The 25,094-nt window shown below is 45.2% G+C and overlaps 3 protein-coding genes across 3 annotated transcripts; 2 read left to right on the top strand and 1 right to left on the bottom strand.

Annotated features, from left to right (window-relative positions):
• The first annotated feature begins 1,766 nt into the window (after positions 1 to 1,766).
• On the top strand, positions 1,767 to 4,533 carry LOC133889915 (heavy metal-associated isoprenylated plant protein 6-like). The gene is made up of 3 exons (XM_062330337.1): positions 1,767 to 1,923; positions 3,121 to 3,202; positions 3,433 to 4,533. The coding sequence occupies exons 1-3, from the start codon at positions 1,912 to 1,914 to the stop codon at positions 4,263 to 4,265; spliced, it is 927 nt and encodes a 308-aa protein (XP_062186321.1). The 5' UTR covers positions 1,767 to 1,911; the 3' UTR covers positions 4,266 to 4,533.
• Positions 4,534 to 8,386: 3,853 nt separating this feature from the next.
• Positions 8,387 to 9,388, bottom strand: LOC133890375 (probable carboxylesterase 18; the record flags this gene model as incomplete). Its single annotated transcript, XM_062330768.1, has 1 exon — positions 8,387 to 9,388. A coding segment is annotated over one exon (1,002 nt), but the record flags the coding sequence as incomplete, so codon positions are not given.
• A 14,488-nt stretch (positions 9,389 to 23,876) lies between these two features.
• Positions 23,877 to 25,094, top strand: LOC133891469 (nuclear transcription factor Y subunit B-10-like). The gene has a single exon (XM_062332184.1). It carries the CDS (start codon positions 24,127 to 24,129, stop codon positions 24,787 to 24,789), a length of 663 nt encoding a protein of 220 aa, XP_062188168.1. The 5' UTR covers positions 23,877 to 24,126; the 3' UTR covers positions 24,790 to 25,094.

Raw genomic sequence — 25,094 nt, 5'->3', positions numbered from 1 at the left:
ACCTACTCACGAGCGTGAAGAAAATTTAGATACTTAAAATATAATTCGGAATTCAACTTGGGTGTCAAAATTCAACTCAAATTTGAGGTGTTCAGTTCGGCAAACCTCCTCAACTTTTGCCTGTGAGGTGATTTTTTAAGATGATTCTTCATGTGAGGGGAACAGACTGTCAGAATATACACTACAGAGTTGAGGAAGCTGCAAACCTCCTCAACTTTTGCCTTCACCGGATCTGACCATCTTGCTGAAAAGCTTGCGACTTGCAGGACACGGGAAGGTTCCAATGCATTTTCTTTTGGGTGAGGATCAGTACGGCGAATGGCGAATGAGTTGTGCAGCACTTTGGAAGAGAAAGGCCCTCTCCCTGTTCCAGATTGCGACGCCAGTACGCCTATGATCAAAAGGCACAGAAAACATTGCAAAAACTTCAGTATTAATTAGTATTTTACTCTGCGGTTGTTGGCCTAATCCGTTCACGTTTGCCTCCACCGGTTCACCCTGTTACCAACAGGTGCTTAAACAAATGAGCAGAGAACTCAACCAACGCCAGTGCACAAAAGAAGGCCGCTCAAAGCGCTCAGAAAAATAATGCTAGTCCCAACGGTTTTTCTTCGAGCCGTCGTGAAGTAATTTTTATCTCCTTCAATATTATAACGGTTTTCTTTCACGATTTTTTTCACGATGTGATTCTCAGATTATTTTCTTTAGATCGAGATTCTCTTTTCTTTCCTTTTATGATTCCTTTTGAATGAAAATTGTTAGAGATGAGAGAAAATAAAGAGGATAAAAACGGAAAACAGAATCAAGAAGAAAACAAAATGAAAAATATATAGTTAGGATGGTCTAAGCGTGGTTTGCAATGCAGTACGCCAGTACCTCCTCTGATCCTCTGAATGATCTTTGGATAAGAAAGAACTCAAGCTGTCAGGGACAGAGAAAACTTTGGCCAAATATAAAACAGAAAATTCCTTCCGAAACTAATTGCTTCTCGTGCTCGAGTCACCTCCATTCAGTGCCGTTCTGGCGCCATCCCAACTGCCCGCGCAGAGCGGCACGCGCTCACCACCAACTCCTGCCGCCGCGGCCGCATCGAACTAGACGAGATCAGCTGATTAATAGAGTTTTTACTGATTTAAATTTTCTATTGAGAGTGATTTTTTAAAAAATAATTTTTAATTGAAAATAATTCTTTAATAATTCTTGAGAATAAACTATATAGATCTGCCAAACAAATTTCCCCTTACCCTGTGCGCCCGTCGCTACCGTCCACTGCGAAACCTCATCATCGGGACGCTGTCCATTTCGGTGGCGCCCGCCCGTGGTTCGCTGGGCTTCGTTCCCTTTCCCGGCCTGGCTGTACGCACGCTCCGGAACAGAGGCTCGCATCACTGCTGCTAGCATCACCTCACCTGCTCAAGTCATACGCTACGAAATTTTCTAACTACCTTCTCTCTTCTTTCCTTTTCTTTTGGCACTCTTGTCAGCTCTCCGTAATTCCGTGTCATTTCTCTTTTAGCACTTTGTTTGGAGAAATCAGAAATGTGTGCAGTACCACTTCAACAACGTTTTTTTCCCCATTTGCTCTCTAGATTCTAGTTCTGTTCTATGATGTGATTTCCTGTGAGACGTGTGTGCCCAAACGCAGAGGGAGAGGTCCACCGACTGGCAAGGCCTCCACATGCTGCACAGCTAATAAGGGTCAAAGGGCTGCGAGGACCGAGGGCCCACGCGTCGGTGGCCGGGGATGGTGCTTAGATTGATTGCCGGTGCGTGCTCAAGCTCAGGTTTAAAACGCCGCACCCACCACCTCCTCCCTTCCGTGTATCTTTTCCCTTCTTTCTCTCCCTCTCTCGGCAGCCGCCATTCCGGAGTCCAGACTAGGAAGGTGACGCAGCTTCGAGCGCCATTGATATGGCGGACAAGGTAAGAAGAGGAACATCGATGGAACCTGATGCTTCTTCGTTTCGTTGTTTTGTTTTTCAGTTTCCTCTGCATGATGAGTGTTGTTGATCTTCTTTGCCTGCGCTCCCAATTTCTATCTGGTAGAAGAAATGTCTATGTCTTGTTACTGAGGAGGAGAGGAATTGTGCAACTCCTCGTGATTCAATGGTGTTGATCTCTGTGTTTCTTTTGGGTCTTTCTTTTATTCTGTTTGCGTTTTTAGGATTAGAGTTCACATCGGGTTTATGGTCAGAACTTCAGAACAGAGTTCAGATGTACCCCCCAAAAATGGTATTTTTCTGATATGAGAATACATGTTCTTTTGGAAGCCAGTTTTATGTTTGATAGAGACACTTGAAAGTTTGTTGGAGGTTGATATCTTGATGCGCACCGTTTTTGGTCTGAACATGAATAGTAGCCTAAAAAGTGTGAAGCACTCAACCAGAAGTATGACAAGTGAAGTACAGAGCAAGCAAATATCTTTGACCCTGAGTGACTCTGATCAGAACTCCTTTCCTTTTCCCCAACCACTTCCATGCGAAGAAGATGAAGGCACACGTTTGTTTTGTTCATCTGTCTGTGTTTTCACAGAATCTTTTGAACAAAGCTACAAAAACTTTATTATGCTAATGTCCTTTTCACATCCCTATGCCCACTCTTTCAAACATAAGATTCGTTCCTCTTCGCAAAAGAATAAAATCATAAGACTCACTGTCTGAAACCTGAATTGCTCTTCGCTTGTTCATGTTCGCCTAGAAATGGTTTTTTGAGCGTCCCTCCAAGATGCTGGAAATTCCAAGAAACTAGAAGTGCCATTATATGTTTACCATAACCAACAGTTTCCACACTCATCCGCATGCTGCTTCTCATTTTGTTTTATCAGGATCCAGGACACATGAAAAACAAAAAAGACTATAGTATTAGTAACTAGTAATGAACATGAAGTATATACTATATAAAGTCTTTTCCATGTCTATGAGTTCATTCTATTAGGTTCTGTTTCTTTTAGAAAATGATAAGGTTCTGCTTTTTAAAGAAAATGATTAGGCCATGTTTATAACTCCATAAATAAAAAAATAACAATTGAACCGGAGTATTAAACCTGTTGTAGTACTGCTACTGGATCTACTTGCAATAGTACTGCATTTACCATCATTTAATCCTTCGATCTCATCGCAGATCTCCACGATCGTCCTCAAGGTTGACCTTGAATGCGAGCGATGCTACAAGAAGATCAGAAGAGTCCTCTGCAAGATCCAAGGTAGAGTATTATATCACTCTCGTCACCATTCACCAATGCAAAGGCCTCTGCAGTTAGCAGTTTGACAGGACCAGTCACATTACCTAGTACGATCGCTGACATATGGGCCCAATGCTCTGGATGAGCATTCAACCTGACTACTCTTGGCCCCACCTGTCAGCTGGTGTTACGAAGTTTGTGTTGATGACCTTGCATGAGCATGGCTGATTGTGATTGATTGGGTTTCACAGACAAGTTGGGCATCAAGACGATCTCCTTCGACGAGAAGAGCAATGCCGTGAAGATTTCCGGGCCGTTCGACGCTGAGAAGGTCTGCAAGAAGCTCTGCTGCAAGGCCGGCTGGATCATCAAGGAGATGAACATTAAAGGCAAGGAGGAGTCGAAGGACAAGGACGGCGGCGATAAGCCCAAGGCCGCTAAACCGGCCGAGAAGGATGCCGGCAAGCCGGAGAAGGTCAAGGACGCCAAGCCGGACAAGGAGGCCGCCAAGGCGGGGAAGAAGGAGGCCAAGGTGGACAAGGAGGCGAAGCCGGACAAGGAGAAAACTAACAAGGACGCGAAGCCGGAAAAGAAGGTCAAGTTCGAGTTAGACGACGCGGCCCCCGCGTCGACCGCGAAGCCCGGCAAGGCTATGCCCATGCCGGCCGGCATGAGCAAGGCCGACCTCGCCCCGCTCCTCGAGAAGATGATGGCGTCCAAGGCCGGGCCCGAGCCGCCGCGCGGCGAGCCGATCATGCCGCCGATGATGATGGTGCCGCCCGTCCCGGCCTCGCAGGGGGTGGCCGTGCCGTCCATCTGGCCCGCGCCGGCCGGGTCCGTGTCCGGCTACAGCTACAACGCGGGCTACGAGCCGTCGTCCTACTATGGCGGCGGATACGGCTGCGGCTGCGGCGGGTACCAGTACTGCCGGTGCAGCAAGCCGGCTGCGCCCGGCGGGTACTACGGCGTGCCCGTGTACGACAACCAGGGGTGGCACTACGGCGGCGGCCAGCAGCCGTACTACCACCAGCAGCAGCAGCAGCCCTGCTGCGAGGACCCCAACGCTGGGTGCAGCGTCATGTGATGGCAATGGCCATGGACAGACAGATCAGTCAGTGTGTAGTCACCTGATCATGACCAGTGCTGAGAATGTGTCGCCTTGTTCTTGCTTATGCCTGTGGGTTTTTTTTTTGTTTATTTAGGGGGTCGAGTTGTGCATGTGAACACTTGAGCTGTGATGCTTATCGTGTCTAGTTTCTCTCCCTCCCTTTTCGTGTTTGTGATGGACGATAATGAGAATATATAGTATGTATAATATGGCGGATGCTATTTATCAATCTCCTGTTTTTCTACTTATTTTTTAGCAACGGTAACTGCTCATAGCTGTCTTTAACCTTTGCCCGTCCTCGCTTTGTGCTCACTCAGCTCATCCGCCATCATCCACTTGTCTTTGGCGACGTTCCTGCTGCCAAAGTCACCGTCGTTATGTTAACCTGGCGTCATTGCCTCCCCACCTCGGTATTAACCCACCGGCTATCCTTCGCAGCCCGTGGCTGGCGACGCTCCTACCGCCATGCCCATCTCCTCTATCGGTCTGATCTACTTCCCAGACATTCCCATATGCCTGAAAAGCACACCGATGACTCTAAAAATCTTCTCCTCTAATCTTAAACATAGCCAGTCATGGCGTAGACGGTGGTCGCGATGCCTAATTGCCAGAATATAATATAGTATTTAGATGGGACAACTTGATTACCTGAGTACTCTTAAAGTCAAACTTGAACGTGCCATGATCACGGGATGAGATTCTAGAAGTGGATTACGATCTTGCGAAGTCTCGACAGAAAACTACAGAAATCCTGAAGTGTCCAGAGTCCAGGCTGGTCCTTACCTTGTTTGATGTTCGGGATGCAAGAAAATTTCCCGATTCTACTGGTTATCAAACTATTCCCTACAAAATCCTGTGAAATTCCTGCGACCAAGCGAAGGAATTGTGCACCTTTTCTTTTTCGAGAACAGAGAGAGCCAAGTCATTCTCTTTGCCATAGCTCATCTTGTTTTCAGGGGAAATAAAAATGCTTGCTATGTGCAGCAGCAGGAGCAGGGCATCGCCACTGCATTCTGGTCGGCTAAACCACGGCACTAGAGTTTCAAGTATGTGATGGGGTTGGAATTGGAGGCATGGACGCTTTCTTTTGGTCCGGTGTACAGAGAGATTCCTGTGAGTTAAATTCAATGGCATATTTGTGCAGTGTGCCAGTGTGTATTGGTTGGTCAGATTTCTTTGTCTAGTGGATGTGGATCAGATGTGTCTGATGAACCAGCCAATCAATCTATCAATCAGTGCAGAGGAGCGAAAACTCATGCTCATCATTCATTCTTCCATACACTAGCAGATGATTAGCTTAGCTCGCAGCCTGGCACAGGCAGAAAGCAGAAACGGAACCCGAAACCCCTTTTGCAAAACACTTGGAAACTTCCGCCTTCTCTCTTTCAGAACGTCCATGGAAAGGAGAAGAAGAAGTTGCAGATCTTGGGCTATGCGACTTACTATTATTCTCCATGGACCATAGCAGTATCTAGCTAGCTAGCTATGATGTGCTCAGGAGAGAGGAGGCTTTCCAGTCGTCGAATAGATGCTGCCTTCATTTCTAGTGTTTGCCGCTGCAGAGTGCAGACTACTGTGGTCAGAAACGGGTGCCCTATGGGTTCATGACGCACACTGGCGAGGGAAGTATCTATTGTCTAATCGAGCCGGCGTGGTGCAGGGCAGGCGGGGTAGCAGGTCCCTTGTATCATGTAGGTGTGAGCTCTCTACTAAACTTCCGTTAAGCACAAGAGTTTTTTTCCATTCCTTTATATACATAAGAGTATATAAGGAGTTCTTCAACTATATAAGAAATAGAAAAAAAATAATAAAGAAGAAGAGAGCTCCACCCTATATCTATGTATTTGTGTTTTTTATTGGATTTGTGCCTATGCTTTATTCATCGGGAAAGAGAGAGGTCTTAACAGCTGACAACGTGGATTACAACAGTCTCGTGCCCTGCTTTGCAATGCATCTGGATTCTGGACCACGATGTACGGACATAGGAATGCAATGGTCACCCAGCAGTAAGAGGCTAACAGCAGTTCTAGGACATGGTCTTGGGAATAGTTTGAATCACTAGCAGTAGTAATACTGATACAAACAGTTTTGATCTGGCGTGGGTGTAGGCTTTGGTTAATCTTCAGGAGACGAGTGCCCGATGTGCCGGCACGGTTAGCACGCGAAAAACCCATGCCATCCAGTTAACGACACGCGCGGTGATGGAACGGACTCGACTTCAGCCACCGGCAAGGACACGCGCCGATGCAGACCACAGCAACAAGCTCCTGTGCCGCGACGCGATTCAGAATATCCGGCGGACACGCGGAGCAGAGCATCGAGCCCAGTGTTGAGCTCGTGCAGGTCGTGGGCCTTCTTCTTCCTTGCGCGGGCGTGGGCCTCGCCTCGCTGTCGTACACCACGGTTGGACCGATGGGTCCATTCCTCTCTCCCTCCTCCATTATCCATTTGGGTCCGCATGGTGTGGGCTCTCCTCATGCACAAACTGTTCGCGCCATTAATGCAATCCATGGCGTTGTCGAGTACAATACTCCCGAATTTTTTGTTTATATATTTTTTTCTTTAATACATGTAAGAATACACGCCTGTTTGAAAAAATTTATAGAAGTAGGGTATCATCGCCCGTCCATTGAGCGAGATCAAGTTCTGAACATATACTGGATTGTGTTCAAAAGTCAGAAAAATGCTTATTTTCCATACAAGATGGAAGCAGCTGTATAGCAAAAAATACATCGAGATCTCTAGCCCTTTTAAAAGATCACTTGTTTTACTTGTGAGAAATAACAAAGTGAGAACACCTTAATTCTTGAATCTGAATGATGTTGTAGTTCTAATTGCTTATATATCACTGAAGGCTCAATGCACTTGGAGTCTTGGATTATCATTTCAGTCTTAAAGATAGTCAAAATATAGTATTGTAATTTTTGAAATTCAGCAATAGTTAAGTCCTGACTTAGTTTTACTTGTGAATTGCAAATGTAGAATTGTTAAAACATGAAGAGGAATGACGATATTGTGTCACTTTTTCGGAAACATGAAGTAAAGACAAAAAAAAAAAAGATTGCGGGTGAAGCATAAATTAGAGTTCTAGAGTAATTATTGTAATATTATATAAATATAAGACTTTATTTATATTTGGACTATTTATATTGCACTTTTCACAATTTTTAAACTTATTTATTTAATTTACGGTGTTTGAGATTTTTTAATATATTTATATTATATTTATAGCAAAATTTATACGTGTATATTAGATTCGAAAATTTTTACCGAGCACACTCAGCGATCAAATTCTAGCTCTGCCGTCTCACGAGCAAGCACAACACCATGAATCGATCACTGGGTAGTGGGCAGTTTCAAGCTCCCGCAGTAGCGCAATCGATCAAACCGGCTGCGAATCAGCAGCAGGAGAGGACATGGAAGAAGCAGTAGAGTTTAGTTTTAAAAAAAAAATAAAATAAATCACAATTGACGTCCCCAACTGCATGTTCACCTCGCCGGAATGTTTCCTCAATCCTTCGGAAACTAAACTGTTTCACGAGGAATCTATTACATATATTAGGCAAGACCCGGAGCAATTCTAGGATTAAACTACTGTAGTTACTGTTTATAATGGGTCCTGTGTATGTATACATGTATATACGTATATGTATGTATATGTATATAAATGTATATATTTATATATATATACACATATGCATATATGTATGTGTACATATTTTTTGCGAAATTTTAGAAAATAACGAAAGTAATAATAGTTATATTGATAAATCAGTTGAAATAATCTAAAATGCATAGAAAAATATCTAAAACTCAAAAAATATAAAACAAATTGATTTAGGTTCGTATTAGTGTCGTCTATATGTTAAAATTATATGTATGCATGAAAGTACCACTGTTTTCCATAATTAAATAAATATGTTAAATATTAATAAATTTATAAATAAATATTAAGATGCTAAAAAATAGTGAATCCAAATCTTTAAATCTTCTTTTATCATGTCCTATTAAAAAATAGGAATGGTGTAGACTCGCCAATCCGGCTAGTTCGTACTAACTTGCTGAATTCCGGACAGGCCTTAATTGAGAGGCTAGCACTAGTGGTGATCGTTAGCTACGGCGCGTTTTTTCAGGTCTTCTGTTCGCCGGTTCACGAACTCCGCGACATCGACCAGAAACCGCTTGCTGTCCGCGAGCTCCTCGAACATGTGGAACGCGTGGATGAAGTCCGGGTACTCCGCCACGCGGACCTCCTCTGCGCCGGCGGCGCGGAGCGCTTCCCTGTACGCCCTCTGCCTGTCCTGGTGCGCGTCCCACCCGCCCACGCACACCAGGGTCGGCGGGAAGGCGCGCCACCGCCCCGCGTCGGCGTCGCGCCGGATCGCGGCCGGCACGTTGGCCGCCTCGTGGTCTCGCGTGGCGCCGGGGGCCAGGAACGCGCGCCACAGCCTTGCCAGCCGCTCGGGCGCCCCGAACGGCGCGTCGCGGAGCCGCTGCTCGGACGCCGTCGGTAGGCGCGCGACGACGTGGTGGGCGAGGTTGCCACCGGCGCTGTCGCCGGCGACGAAGACGGCCTCGGGAGGAGACGGAAGTGCGCCGCCCCCACCGGCGAGGACCCACCGGAGGGCCGCCTCGCCGTCGTCGTAGGGGGCCAGGAAGCGGTTCTCGGGCGCGAGGCGGTAGTCGACGGAGGCGACGAATGCCGGGACGGCCGAGGCGAGGCGCCGGCACAGCGCGTCGTACTGCGCCGACTCCGCCGAGTGGAAGACAAAGCCGCCGCCGTGGAAGTACACGATCACCGGGAGCTCCTTGCGGCCGTTGTCGTCGTCGGTCTTAGGGGCGAAGAGGCGGACGCGGAACTGGTCGGAGACGGCGTGGTCCGAGGAGGCCACGCCGGCGACGGGACCCTGGGTTGGCGGGACGGTGGGGTCGAAGAGCGAGAGCAGGAAGCGGCTGACGGTGCCGTCGCTGCGGAGGGAGGCCGCGTGCAGGGTGGAGACTGCGCCCAGGAGCAGTCGAGCGCGCCACGGCAGCGGGGACTTCCCAGGCCCCGGCGGTCCGGCGCCGCCATCGATCTCCCCCGCAGTCTCGGGTGAGAGTCACCTGATGATAAGGTAAAGGCGCCGATCGAGCGGCTGACGAGTAGCTGTCGCGCTTTATTATCCGAGCAAGAAGTTGAAGCGCACAAAACGTGTGCGCCTTTGCAGATTTGGAAAGTTCCAAGGTTTTCTCGGTTGACGTAGCCGGTCTCAAACGGAAAGAATGCAAGACCATTCAATTGGCTTAATTTGAATTGTTTGTACAGAAGCGAATGGGCTGGGTACATGAGTCATGTTTGGGCTTTAGAAGGTTGGGTTTGATATCAGTTCGTATTTTTAGCCCATTCCACCGGGAAGGATAAACTTGAATCAGAAACTTTTCTTTCTTCCTTTTTTTTTTGAGACAGAAAGATACGACATTTGCTTCTCTAAATGAAATGAAATCATAACAGTGCAAGATAGCATAATTTTGTGCATAACATGTTTCATATACTTACTTACCTTCTAATACACTGATATACATACAAATAAAGAGAGAAACTCTCTTACATTTCTGAAGGGGAAAAAGGTGGCGGAGCAGGAATGGATCAGGTGCTATGTAGCCTCGGTCAGCAGTGCGACGGAGGGATATACAACCACGCTAGGGAGGGCGCGAGGCACAAGCAAGGACGAGACTACGACTCGAGTTATTTGGGGGCCGTTTGGTTGCTCGTAGGGCTGAGTCTGGTTTGTATTGAGCAGGTTGAGTTAAGTTAGGCTGAGTAGATATAATAGTGTATGTTTGGTTGACTATATGTATTCAATTTGGCTATGAATATATTATGTTTGGTTGTTTGTATAAGTATATATTGTATTACAAAGTAATTTATTTTTTTATCAAATAACGTAGAATTAAAAATATGTTTATAAATTATTACATCACATGATAAGAATATTAGTAATTTTTTTAATTTTTGGAAATTTATTTGAGGCAGAAGTTATAAAAGTAGATTTCATTGAAAAATTTTTATTAAATATTAATTTAGACTTTTTGGATCAAATTAATTAAAATAGATTTCTAGTGAGCTCTAGTTTGCTAAAAAAAATTATAATTTTTAACCACTCTTATAACTATAAATAAAATTAAAAGTTAAATAAAAAATACACGCATAGCCCGTTTCCACGTAACCTGATCGGCCCCACAATTTTGCATCCGCTCCTCCTAGCCCGCGCGTGCGTCAGGCAACCGAACTGATTCGTATGCTTCGGCAAAGTCAAAGGACTACAGTAATTCTTGAGGACTACTGTAACAAATGTATTGTAAAAATACTGTATGATTACTGTATCGCTAAAAAATCTGAAATAGAAAACTACTAATTACTGTAACACCTATGACTTTTTGCTAGAGGATGCGAATCTCAACCGAACAGCCCGCTTCTGTATTCGGAGACGTGAGCGGTGAGCCAGCCTCGGTGCAGACTACCAAACAGCCTATTCGCGTTTCGTGGTGCCCTAGGCACCCCTAGATCCGCCCCTGCCTCCCAACCCAGCTCGGTGGCGCGCAGGTGCAAACTAAACGATGGATCACAAGTCAACCATCTTTTCGGGTAGGGTAGCCGACAGGCCGCTATCTCAAGCACTAGCAAGATATTCTATGACCAAAAACAGTGGATGCACCACGCTGTCCACGCACGCCCGCACGCACGCACGCACATCGATGAAATGCCACATGTCCCATCCAATGCATGCGTAGGCCGATACCTACCGTGCAATGATGATCTAGCAACCTGCGACATATCTAAGCGCATCTGCAATAGGAAGCAGTGCCTGCAAAGCGAGCTGGGATATTGCTGCATGCAGTGTCTGTACGTGTACAATACATGTCACTGCTACCACCATGGTGATGGACTGATGGTGGCAACCGGCTGACTGCAATTGTGCATCGCTGTAAGATTGTCTCCAACCATATTTTTTTCATTTTATTCCTTTTTTATTCTCTTTCCTGTTCTCATTCCCTTTATTTTCTCTCATCTTCAACAACTTCCTTTCGAGAGAAATCGTGAAGGGAAAGAAGAGAGACTCCCGACTTGGAGGGAATGACTTTGGAATCCCTTCGCGACGGGAACCGTAAAGGAAAATCGTTGGAGCGCTGAAGGGAATGAGAATCTCGTCGTGAAGGGATTTTAGCTCCGAAGGAAAACCGTTAGAAACAGTCTAACTATTTGGTCGGTTGAGTACGTGGCCGTTGGGCTCCGCTCCGTTATCGGCGTCCATCGAGCAAGATGCATGGCGGTTGACCCTTGGATCGATGGGGGGTGAACGTGGCATCAGTTTTTCTTTTTTGCCTTGAACGTGGCATCAGGTGACAAGACATGCATGGTAGAAAACGAGCAAGGACGTACGAAGTGAGTTCTGACTAGGAAAGATAGTGCGATAAGATCGATTTCGATGGCTCCATGCTCAATTTTTCTTTTGAAAGGTGGAGTAAAAGCTAGGCTACAGTTCCTATCGAGTGTCAACGCAACCACATAGAAGAGACAACGACCAGTCAACTCAACGCAGCTAAAATCACGGTCATTCATCTGAACGAAAACTAAGTTTTTTTTTTCAGAAAACAAATGCCAAGGTCCAAGACATTCATCTGAACGAAAACTAAGTTTTTATCACGGAAAAGGCAACTCTATATGGATATAGACACACAAGTTATCTCATCTATTCATCTCTCACTTGATATCTACCTATTTATTAATTTTCTTACCTACCAGATGAACCGTTCTAATATCACATATATCCGCGAAGACTACTGAATTTTCCAACTTCTTTTGATATCTAGTGTTGCCTGCAAGTTGCATGGGCGTGGCCCCACAGTTGCCTCCCGGACCGGGAAACTATGGCAAACTATGGCGGCAACCGGCCGGCCGGGCCGCATTAATCCGCCGGCGCCGCCCGCCCGCCCGCGCACGGCGTCACACAGGACGCCAGCCGCTCGCGCGGCACCTCGATCGAATCCACAAGCACTTCACACAATTGGTCTATCAAATCATCATGAACTCATTGGCTAATCAATCAGCAGTAGTCGACCCAGCCAGTCGATTTTTTTGCTGTTTACTGCGGAACAGCGAAATTTCTTTTATGAGACCAGTTGCGTTGGGTAATTTTTTGGTAATCTTTTATGAGACCTATATAAAGCAACATTATTCAAACTTTTTTTGGTAATTTTTTTTTTCAAATTTTCTAAGAAGAATTTTTTTCTATTTTTTTTAAAAACTTTTGAGCTAAAATTTTCTCGTGCAAATTTTTTACCACGTGCGGGGTGAGACGACGACATGGACACATTTTTGTCGCTTTCTGTTAGAAGTCGTGCGTGCAAACCTCTGCTGGAGTGCGTGTGCGGATTAGCAGGGTTCACAAAACAGTGTGTTCAAGTTATGAAGCTAATCACGGGCCCACCAAATTGCCGAATGCTTGATTCGAGAATCTTGATCGTTCGCGTCGACACGATTGAAATCAAATACATATTGTTAGAGAGAATATCGAAGAAAACACACGAAGGACACAAAGGACTCTGTTTCACGTCCTCGTCAGCTAGCTCATGTCATAGTGGGCAGCAGGCCGGAGCAATGGTGGACACATGATACTATTAGGAGGGGCTCGTCTTGTCTTCCTCTGTAAGCCCTCTTCTTCGTCTTTCTCTTTTTCTCCCTTCTCTCTCTCCTTTGTCTCTATAGAGAGTGTGTCTCGACGTGATCCGATTTGTTACCAGCTGTGGCAATGTATTATAAACCAATGTATCTTGAAAAGGAGGCAACTAACTAGAACACAAACTCCATTTCACTACTGAGAATTCATCTCTACACTCGCTCATTCTCTCTCGTTCTCCATTCTTCTTCGTCCTTGCCGTTGATTGGCAGTCCTGACTCGCCAGATAGTACCACCTCATACTTGTACCCGTCTCAAACAAACACACCCACTATAATATTTATAACTACACACATGTACAGTTTTTACCCATATCTGTACTTGTGCAGGTAACAGGTACCCGACGAGTTATGCACACCCGATATCACTTCTCCCTCAAGTGCTGCAGAAATACACAAATCAAGATGCAGCGGTGAAATACGCAAGCATTTTTTTTTACTATTTTTGCTAGGCCGAAAGAAATAAAATTGTATCCTAACTCACCGATGTTCTTGCACTTGCCGAAGTTAGCGAGGACACCGCGTTCAGATAGGAACCGGTATGCCTGGCCGATGAGCCGCATGTTGTCGGCGTCGATGCAAGCGTTGGGCACCTCCCAGTCCTACCCTGGCTGCATGGGGACAACGACCTACATCGCCACAATTCCCGCCTCGTGCTCCATGGATTGCAGGAAGCGGAGCGTGCGGGCGAGGTCCTTGCTCCTGACGACATCCTCAAACTCCTGCCACTCCTTCACGATGCCCTCCTCGTCCTCAAACTCACACCACTCGCCACTAGTTGATGGAGCCCGCACGGAGGTGGAGGACGCGACCGGGGTGCGGGAAGCTGCATGGTGAGGTGAGGTAGCGTTTGAGGGAGAAGGAGGTGCAGGTGGGGGTAAGAGAGAGGCCTTCACTGTGGCGACCTAGCGGATATGGGAGGGGTCACAGGTGGTGGTGAGACTAGGGTTCCCAAGAGTTTTTGGGCTTGGGCCATGGATCAATTAGTACTAAATAAGGCCTGTTGGGCTGCTGGGAGGTCATCATAGGCCCCCATCTCTTATTAGTCTAAACTTGGTCGCACTCTCGGCACGGGAGCGTGTTCACGTCAATACATGCATTCTGCACCGTCGGATGGAAGCACCAACATTTTAGGGCCTTCCGATATGTGGTGCTACAACGTCCATTTCGTGAGAGTTCGAGGAACCTCTCCGACCGCTCCCCCACTCACTTGCTAATTCTCAACGTTATCGTCCCCTTCTGCATCCGTCGTCGCTACGTCATCCCTTTCGTCACCCCATCCGCTTCTCGACGTTGTCGTCCCCTTCTGCACTCACCATCGATGCTCCTCGCGCCGCCCCTCATCTCTGTGATGCCAACAAGGAGGAATCACAGCAGGAGTAGAACCCACCGTCGGGGTCCTAGTCTCTGTGCTGCCCAGCCACCCTTCCTCTCCTCTCATCCCATTCATCGCCACCACGACTCCTCGCCTCCCAGCACCCTAGATCTACGGCGACTCCGTGTCTGCGCTGGTGCCTTCCCGCTCTGCCATCTCATACGCGTGCTCTCGTCACCACAGCCACCTCAGCTCCGCGGGCCCTCTCTGCCAGTGTCGCCATCGTAGCCTCCGCTCCATGTGCCCTCGTTGCACGTGCCTCCTTTGACATAGGCGCTGCCGAACTCCAGCGCTTCCTCGTTGCCCCATCCTAGGAGAGCACGAGGCGGTGTCGGTCGGTTGTGGACGACCTTGACGCTCGATCCGGAGGAAGTGGCGTCTGGGAACCCCAAGCGTGGGATCCATCTACAGTCTTCCCGATGTACATCCTGGCCCACATCTCCTTATTCCTTCATCCTTTTACCGGCGTGCAGTGGATGCCATCTGCTCCCCACGCCTTAGCCATGCGCCTCTGTCGTGTCCTCCCCAGCACAGCTATGTTGGAGCACCAGGAAAGCCAGAGCCCTCACCTGCATCGCCCCCACTGTCTCCTACCTGCTCAGATCGCCGCTGTCAGGAACCCAGGCCTTCATCGTCCCACTAATTGTTGGTGCTCTTCGTTGTTGTCAGATTTTCCTCTCCATCATCTTTTCTTATTTGTGTTTAATTGTTTTGATTTGTTCCCTGAGAAAGCATCAACTCATTGTGCTCATTCCATTTTACTGCCATATAAGATTGCAGGTATCGTTAATTGCCCAGTACTTAGTTCATTGATCTGTACAAAGAGAGGGCAACATCTGTGACTGGCAGCATGAGGATTCGATTTCTTGGTAATCCATTTCCTACATGTCTTTATTTTTTAATTCGATTTGTAAAGACTCAATGAAACGTTTCGTGCTATCTGAGTTATATTGTAAAGAAAATTTGTCCAGGTCTCTTGTTTGTTTAGAGAACCTTCAAGTTCTAGGTTTGAGTGCACAATCACAAACTGGTCATCATGACTGAGTACTTGAGTAGGCTAGAAACAAGGAAATTAGCAAAGGGATAAAAAGAAAGTATGATTGCAGAACAATACATTGATAATTTTACAATCCTTATGCAGAGTGGTTCAATTTTGATCAAAGCCACTATATAGACCATTTATAGGTTGTTCCATTTCCATTCTATGATTTTTTGAAGTAAACATGTCCTACGAGGAATCATTTTGGTAGTGAGCTTGGAGGTAATTACAACTCACGGTCAGAACTGCAGACCTCCTGATTTAGTATGGTTAGTTATTATCTAACAATATATGCACACTGCATTTCCCCTAAATCTGGATTCTTCTGTTCAAAATTCCAAAACTTCTCATTGCATCCTTCCACATGTAGTTTTTATTGTACTATGATGCTTTGTTATGGTGCACTATTTTTTTAGAGTGTGTGAACCAGTGAAGCAATGATTTTTGTACTTGCGATTGAGTTGTGGAATATGTAGTCTTTCATTTTCATGGTATTATTTCATATGTGATTATTAATTCGAAAAAATTGTTGCTCTAACATGATTGATGCATTAGTTCAAGTTAGTGAAAAGGTATATAATCTTTGATCAAATTGATCCTGGTTTCAGGAGGACCTTGGTCGTCAGTGGACGCTGGTGATAGTGGGAATATGGACTTACAACATCCACCCTGTACTCATATTTTGGCAACTCTTCAACCATATGATAGGATCAAATGTGTTGACATGAAGTCAAGTATGCCTTCTGTATATGATCAGTGTTTAATGCATATATTTTCTGAGTTCCTCTTTTTTTTTTGCCTATAATCATCACTGTCTTGGGAATGATTTCTTGCTTCCAATTATCATTCCTTTCGAATATAGCAAATCAGCAATAATAAAGTGTCAAATTGGTTTACTATGGTTTGTGTATGGCATATTGTGATGCCTGAATGAACATGATTACAGAAGAAAGGAAAATTTGTCAAACCCTCTTCTATTTTGATTTTTTTTGCCAACTATAGTGCTATGGCTGTCATGACTGTAATTGACTAAAAAATATTTATTGCTACCAAGATATCTGTTTTCATCTATATGTGCTACTATAGTTTGATTTGAGATGATTTATGAATATAGACACACAATGGCTGAATTTTTGCTTCATTTTTAGATTTTACAATTCTTCATCATTAGTTTCATTTCCAGTTACGCCAAAAACATGTCGTCAAGCAACATGTTGGGTGTTGCACCATGTACAGATATATTATCACACTCTAGTGGTTATAGTTCAATTCATATCTTGAAGGAGTGTCTTAAAATTTACATAAATCCTCCATGTTTTTATTTTTCACATATGTCTCATTGGTATCAAATATATTCTTGCATTCTTGCTTTCTTAAATGGTTTATGCTGGATATTCTACTTTAAATATCTCTATGAGACATTAATACTTACCCTTGATGCCATCTTTGAAGTGCTAGTCAAATATTTCTTCAGAAGTATTTTTTATGTCTGGTGAAGTTTCCTTCAGAAAGCAACCTTTTCTTTTTAAATAAAATTTCATGCCTCGCTCAAATGTAAATATGTAGTTCTGCTGCAGGGTAGCTTAGTCACCAGTGTTTATTGCCTTTCTAAGTCTGAAGGGTAGCTTAGTCACCAACGTTTATTGCATTTCTAAGTCTGATGTATTGTGTCTCCCTAAAACAGAAGAATGGATAGCCTGGGAGGAGGTTACAAACGAGGAACTAATTGTTCATCATTTTTTCATTGTGTCATGGTTCATGTGTGCTATGGGTCTGTCAAAATGATGGCAATGTCAGTTACTATTGTTCTTTCAGGTTAGCCTTCTTTTTTTTCCATTTGTTACCTAATTACTTCTTGCGAATAAAGAAATAAGATTAGCTACATAATTTTCCTTTTCAAATAACTGCTTCATTGTTTTGTTATATCAGATACATATGGTGACCAAATATATGCCTGATAAAGCTCTGATTCTTATACATACGCTATTGCTCTGCTCCACATATTTTTGATTCATGTATTAGGCAATGAAAAGGAAATGTAATGTGACTGCAAAACAATGGGCTCCATTTTTTTAGTTGGCACAGGTGGATTGCTTCAATCATATTCTTTTTTGGGCCTTTTTTTATTGGTACACATGCATGCATCAGTAGGATCAATCAGAAGTCCTAAACAATGGATACCAGTTGTGTTGTGCTTTAGGAAATAAGCCAATTCATTCTCGGGTGAAGATGCGGTCCCAATGGGCACACAACACCTCGAGCTTCGCCAGCACCCATGCATACACCCGTGAATATATGGCTATAGGGATGTGCCATTTCATTTGATTTTCTTTATTTGACTTTTAAGAAGCTTGCATAGGATCGGTGGTGGTACCAATTGATCTTAACTGACCTCCTTTTGACATCCCACCTAGCATGAACTAGGTGGCTTTCTGCAGACTGCAACCACCTTGCTGTTGGACCCGTGAAATGCATAGTTGCCATTCTAATCCAAAGTGTTCACTCAACCGAATACATGCCAAAGTAATTCTCGCAACGTGACTGCCACAATCTCGAATTTTCACCATCAAATTGGGGAAATTTCATCTTAGGTAATCCCCCATAATTTGGGAGGACTTATGTCAGATGATTAGGGAGCGGTTTGGAAGGGATCAGCATGAGTCTCTTATTAGGCAGTTGCTTCACATCAAGCAATCGAGCATGATCACTGAGTATGTTGAGAATTTTTCTCAATTGGTTGATCAGCTCGATGCCTATCAAGCTGTATCTGATCCTTTATACTACACAATGCGCTACCTAGATGGTTTACGAGATGATATTCGATCAGTCATTGCAGTGCAAAGACCGTTGAATTTGGATACCGCTTGTGCCTTGGCTCTTTTGCAGGAGGAGATGACTGATGCAAGTTGGCGCAAGGAATTCAAACGTGCTGATGTGCCATTCCTCACCAAAGAAGTGATGAGGGGACCTTATCCACTACTATCATCCCTGAAAAGAGACAAGACCGATAATACAATGTTCAATCAAGATCGACGTGGGGTGGATTCTGCCAAAGCTCCTTCAACAGAAGAAAAGTTGACAACTCTTTGTGCCTACTGAAGGGCGCATGGACTTTGTCAGAGGTGCACTAAGAAATGGAGCAAAAATCATCGATGTGCCACTCTTGTTTCACTTCATGTAGTGGAAGAAGTTTGGGATTTATTCAATTGTGAAGAGGAAGAAAGTTGTCAAGATAGTGACCCAATTGAGGGTACATTGATGGCCATCTCCAAGGAAGCCATCAGTGGAATAAGCTCCTCCAAAACTCTGAAAATGGCATGTCAGATTCAGAATATTGAACTCCTTATGCTTATTGACTCTGGAAGCTCGCACTTCGTTCTCAGTAGCAGTATAGTCCATAAGTTACAAGGAGTATCTCAGATGTCCACACCTATTAGAGTCTAAGTAGCTAATGGTCAAATTCTAGTTTGTGATTAGGAATTAGTGCAAACTAAATGGTTCCTTGATGGTTATGAGTTCCAGTCCACTCTTAAGGTCTTACCATTACAGTCTTATGATCTTGTGGTTGGTATGGATTGATGAGCGATATAGTCCTATGAAGGTCAATTGGACTCTGAAATGGATGCAGATACCATACTAGGGCAACCATATAACACTACAAGGCATTCCGACTGCTATTCCTGAATGTACAATGGTGCAAGTATTCAGTATACAAGACTTGTCGACCAGTGAACAATAGTTGGTGAGTAGCTTGGCAGCTAAAATTCAAGAACCGTTGGCCCAATTCTCCGAGGTTTTCCTTCCACCTCGAGGTCTTCCACCATTAAGGTAGTGCGATCATAAGATTATTGTCAGTGTAATACCTTACAGGTATGCACTTGCCCTCAAAAAAGAAATTGAGAAACAAGTATCTGACATGCTGGACAGTGGGATTATTCAACTTCTAGTGCATTTTCTTCGTCTGTTGTGCTAGTAAAGAAAAAGGATAGAACATGACAGTTTTGTGTAGATTACAGACATCTAAATGCACTTACAATGAAAGTTAAGTACCCCGTACCCATTATGGATGAACACCTAGATGAATTGTCGAATGCCAGCTGGTTTTCTAATCTTGACTTGAGAGCTGGGTACCATCAGATTAGGCTAGCACTTGGGGAGGAGCACAAGAATGCATTTCAAATACATCACGACCATTTTGAATTTAAAGTCATGGCATTTGGATTGTCAGGTGCTCCAACCACCTTTCAAGGGGCTATGAACATCACCTTGTCTCCTCTTCTTGGCAAATGTGTGTTACTTTTCTTTGATGGCATGCTTGTGTACAGTCCAACTTGGGAAGCTCATATGTAGCATTTGGAGCAAGTATTATGGTTATTGCAAAAAAGTTAATGGCAGATCAAACATAGTAAATGTTCCTTTGGTAGACAAGAGATTGCTTATCTGGGTCATATCATCAGTTACAAGGGAGTAGCTACTGATACTGCTAAAATTGAAGCTATTAAATCTTGTCCTCAATCTCTTACATCCAAGGAACTGTGTAGTTTCTTGGGTCTAGTTGGTTACTATAGACAATCTGTGCGAAATTTTAGAGTGATCAGTCGGCCATTGTTCAATTTGCTCAAAAAAGATAGGATATATGTCTGGAGTGAGGAGCATCAAACTGCATTTCAAGTCCTAAAGGATGCATTGTGTTCTGCACCTGTCTTGGCTCTCCCAAATCTTGCAAAACCCTTAGGTATTGAGATAGATGCTTCAGATCATGGAGTGGGAGATGTGTTACTGCAAGATGGTCACCCTCTACTTTTGTCAGTAAGGCCTTAGGTCCTAGAATCTGTGGACTCTCAACTTATGAGAAAGAATATTTGGCTATCCTCGTAGCTATTGAGAAGTAGCATTCCTATTTGCAACATGCTGAATTTGTGTGTATATATATCAGAGAAGCTTATCCCATCTGAATGAGCAATGCTTGAACACAACTTGGCAGCAAAAGGTATTCACTAAATTGTTAGGCCTGCAATATTGCATTGTATATAAGAAGGGAACCGATAACAAAGTTGCTGACGCTTTGTCCAGACGACCACAACCTTCAAAATCGCTATTGTCGATTTCAAGCTGCAAACCCCCAATGGTTGGATGAAGTGGTTCAAGGATACCTTACCGATCCTAAAGCTCAACAGTTTCTAACTAAATTGGCAATGAAGGCTGATACTTCAAGTCGATTCAACTCCAGTCTAGGTTTATTCATTATAAAGGTCGTGCGTGAACATACAAGTTCAAAAGAAGATCATGGCTGCATTATACGATAGTGCCATAGGGGCCACTCTGGATTTCCGGTTACTTACTGCCGTATCAAACAACTATTTTACTTGGAAGGGATGAAATCAGACGTGCAACAATATGTTGCCAATTGTCATGTCTGTCAGCAAGTGAAGTCGGATCTTGGCAAATGTTGTCCATGGACCTTATCAAGGGCTTATGCACACTGGTAATTGTTGATAAATTCTCCCGTTATGCTCATTTACTGCCACTCCTCCACCCATTTACAGCGGCCAAGGTAGTCGAACTTTTTTTTGGATCATGTATACAAACTGCATGAGATGCCACTTTCCATTATGTCTGATCGCGACATGATCTTTACAAGCATCTTTTGGCAAGAATTGTTTCGGGTGTCAGGCACGCAACTTTGCATGAGTACTTCCTGTCATCCCCAAACTAACGGTCAGACAGAGCGAATTAATTAGTGCTTAGAAACTTATTTGCGCTGTTTTGTGCATGCTTTCTTGAGCAAATGGAGTGGTTGATTGTCACTTGCCAAGTTTTGGTACAACACTTGCCATCATTCAGCTCTGGGACGACCGCCGTTTGAGGTGTTATATGGACATCAACCATGCCACTTCAGCATCCACAATTCAACAATATGTGTGGTACCAGAATTGCATGATTGGCTGCAGGAGCGGGAACTTATGACACGACTGGTTCGTCAACACCTCCTACAAGCTCAACGGCATATGAAGGCGCATGCTGAGAAGAATAGGTCGGAAAGACAATTCAAAGTGACAGATTTTGTGTTCTTGAAGCTGCAGCCATATGTGCAATTATCAGTGGCGACCAAAGCCACAACTTACATCCCGCCTTACCGTGTGCTCGCTAAAGTGGGTTCAGTGGCTTATAGGCTTGATCTGCCAACAACCACAACTATACATCCCGCCTTTCATTTGTCTCAGCTCAAATAAGCTGTTGGCGCCAAGCACAAGGTGAATACTACCCTACCTGATATCCACTATGGCTTGCAAGTTCCTTTACAGGTGCTGGACACACGCTTAATCACGCGTGGAAGAGCTTTAGTGACCCAAGCTCTGATTCACTAGTCAAGACTTCCAACAGAGCTCGTGTCATGGAAGTACATAGAAGCACTCAAGCAAAGATTCCTGAATGCACCTGCTTAGGGTCAAGCAAATTTTAAGGAGGGAGGGTTGTCACGACTCGTGAGGAACATGCAGCAGGAGAAGGGAGGTCCATTCGGGCCAGGCATCCTAACACGCATGTGGCTATATCAGAGTAGGTGAACTAGCGTGTGCGTATGTCTTGACATGAGCTGATCTGTTATCAGCTGTGACGGTGTGTTATAAACTGGTGTGTCTTGGAGAGGAGGCAACTAACTAGAACACAAACTCCATTTCGCTAACGAGAATTCATCTCTACGCTCGCTCATCTCCTCTAGTTCTCTATTCTTCTTCGATGTTGCTGTTGATTGGCGTTGTCAGGTTGCACTTTGTAAACTTAACTCTGGTAGAGGCAAGCAGGCATGTTTCTTTCCTCATGAACTAGGTGATCCATCAGCATTACTACAATCTCGCTCACTTTTTTGCTTAATGATACATGCTATTATAAACCACGAATTTCACTAACCCAGCCGCTGCATGTTCCATGTGGAAAGGATGGAAAGGAGCTTGTGTGCAAGGACAAAGGACATGGTCCCGGCCCGGCCGAGCAGTATCTGTTACAGTCGAAATAATCGATCAGCCTACTGAATAATCAAATCATCACTACGGACAATCATGGCGAAAAAGAACTAGAAGTTCGTTCTGACGAGGCCAGTAAGATTTCATCGTTAGAAACGCCATGTCATCTGGATCTAGTGGAGCACTCGTTATAGAAAGGGACAGATACGGGTATAATTTGTGAGCATTTTTCCCGATATTTGTGACCACTTACTAGAAAAGATAAATGATACACCTAACATATCTCCTAGGCCAGATAATACATTTTTTTAAGGACCTGCTACGAAGTATAATGTACAACCAAAAAATTCCGAATTACTGACTCCCGTCATAAAAGAGTGTCGTTTTCAATATCGACATAATCATAAATATACAATTTTAATCACTAACCACTAGTATAAAATGTATACAAGATATGACAAAATCGTAATATTTTAAAACTATTTTTTCAAAACAAATATAGCTTTGCCATTTTTCAAAAGCCCAGTTGAAATATCTTTATTGGTGGTCAAAGTTTAAAGGTGCTGATATGATAGCCCACTACACAAGACGCCATTTTTTTTTTCCTGGAGTGAGTATGTTTAAGGCAATTATTGGCTGATAAATATCAAAATTGAAGCGAAACCTGGGAAATATGCAAAAGGGGTAGTGCACTTGGGCACTTCACTCCATGCCACTTGGCAGTAGTCATAGAGGTTTGACCTGCAGACCTAGAGATGCTGTGTAGCAACATGAACTACTTTTTCTTTTGACTTGGCAACATGAACTACTTTTGCATCACTTGAAAATGCTTCCTTTCAGAGTGGTTGGCAGTTAGTGGCGAAAGACTATTATGCGATAGTGGGGCACATGATCGCTATGATACATGAGTTCAGGCTCATTAGTAGTAAAAAATTTAGACCTATATTACTCCAGCATGTAAAAGAGATCATTTCTCTTTCCATATAAAAAGGGGATAGACTTTCAAATTATACACACAATTATTAATAAAATAGAGTAATAACGAACTACATCTTATATATTCTATCTGATGTTTATTTAAATTATTATTTATTAGTACGCGGTAACATGATTATTATATCATATTCATCACTCGTGATCTCATTAGATATTTGCTGATGAAAAAAAGCTAAATGTCCAATTGAGCCTTGCTGTACGAGTACTATTACCAGACACGTCACACAAACGGTCTATGGACTCAGGACACGTCAGACTCACCCTCTCCACGTCCTCACTCCTACGTGGCAGCCCTCCCATGTACCACCCCTGTGGATCACGCCCCAGACCGCGCCCCAGGCCCACGCGGACGGCCCAGACGCCGCCAGGTGGCAGAAACGGACGGCATCGGCGAGCGCCGACTGGCCCTAGACTTATCGACAAACAAACGGCCCACCCTGCGCCACGTAGCCCCCTCGATGCGTTCTTATCCCCACGATTCATCCGACGGACGCTGCCATTCTCCACTCCCCCTCTCAAACCCCTCCTCTCCCTCCCACCTAGCCGCTCTGCTACTCCCCTGCTCTTCGTGTTCTTCTCCTCCTCCCCTCCAGATTCTGCAAATCCTCAACGTTTCATCTGCGTTGGTGCGTTTCAGCTGTTACTCTTGGCGTTCTTGATTCGGAGGGCAGTGTTCCTTGGAGGTGTTTGGCCGAGCGAGGAAGGGAAGGGAAGGAGGAGACGCTGCTCTGTTTCTTGGCTCGGCGGCGATGCTGGACTCCGACAACGAGTCCGGCGGGCCGAACAACGCGGAGTTCTCGTCGCCGCGAGAGCAGGACAGGTTCCTGCCGATCGCGAACGTGAGCCGGATCATGAAGAAGGCGCTCCCGGCCAACGCCAAGATCTCCAAGGACGCCAAGGAGACGGTGCAGGAGTGCGTGTCGGAGTTCATCTCGTTCATCACCGGCGAGGCCTCCGACAAGTGCCAGCGCGAGAAGCGCAAGACCATCAACGGTGACGACCTCCTCTGGGCCATGACCACCCTAGGCTTCGAGGACTACATCGAGCCGCTCAAGCTCTACCTCCACAAGTTCCGCGAGCTCGAGGGCGAGAAGATGGCCACCGGCGCGGTCTCCTCCGGCTCCGGCTCCGGCTTGCAGCAGAAGGACCCGCCGTACACGCACAATGGCGCCGGAGGCAGCGGCGGTGCCGTCGGCTACGGCATGTACGGCGGGGGCGGGGGCGGGGGCGGGGGCGGAGGCGGCATGATCATGATGGGGCAGCCGATGTACGGGTCCCCGCCGGCCGCGGCCGCGGCGGGGTACCCACAGCCGCCGCACCACCAGATGGTGATGGGTGCCAAAGGCGCGTACGGCCACGGCAGCGGGCCGTCGTCGTCGCCGTCGGGGCTCGGCAGGCAAGACAGGGTATGACGACTGTGCCTGGATGGCTGAAGGGGCCGGCTTCTTGGTTGGTGTTGGCAATGGTGCTGGCCTGCATGGCTGCATGCTGGGTTTAATCAGTAAACCTTCATCCTTTTTCTTTTGTGATTTATAATGAGCTGAGACGAATCATTTCCATGGTTAATAGTTGCTTAACCTCTTCATGATCCCATAATCTGTACTGCTACGACACAATAGTGCCATTGATAGATACAGTATTTGACAAGGTGGCTAGGTGTTCTGGGATTGCCTAGACTATGTGGTGACAAGCTACTGACTAGGCATGTTCTTTTTTC

The sequence above is a fragment of the Phragmites australis genome, chromosome 14, assembly GCF_958298935.1.
Source record: "Phragmites australis chromosome 14, lpPhrAust1.1, whole genome shotgun sequence".
In the NCBI taxonomy this organism is placed as follows: Eukaryota; Viridiplantae; Streptophyta; class Magnoliopsida; order Poales; family Poaceae; genus Phragmites; species Phragmites australis.
The sequence above is the reverse complement of the archived record's forward strand: the minus strand, read 5'-3'. Positions and strand labels throughout refer to the sequence as shown.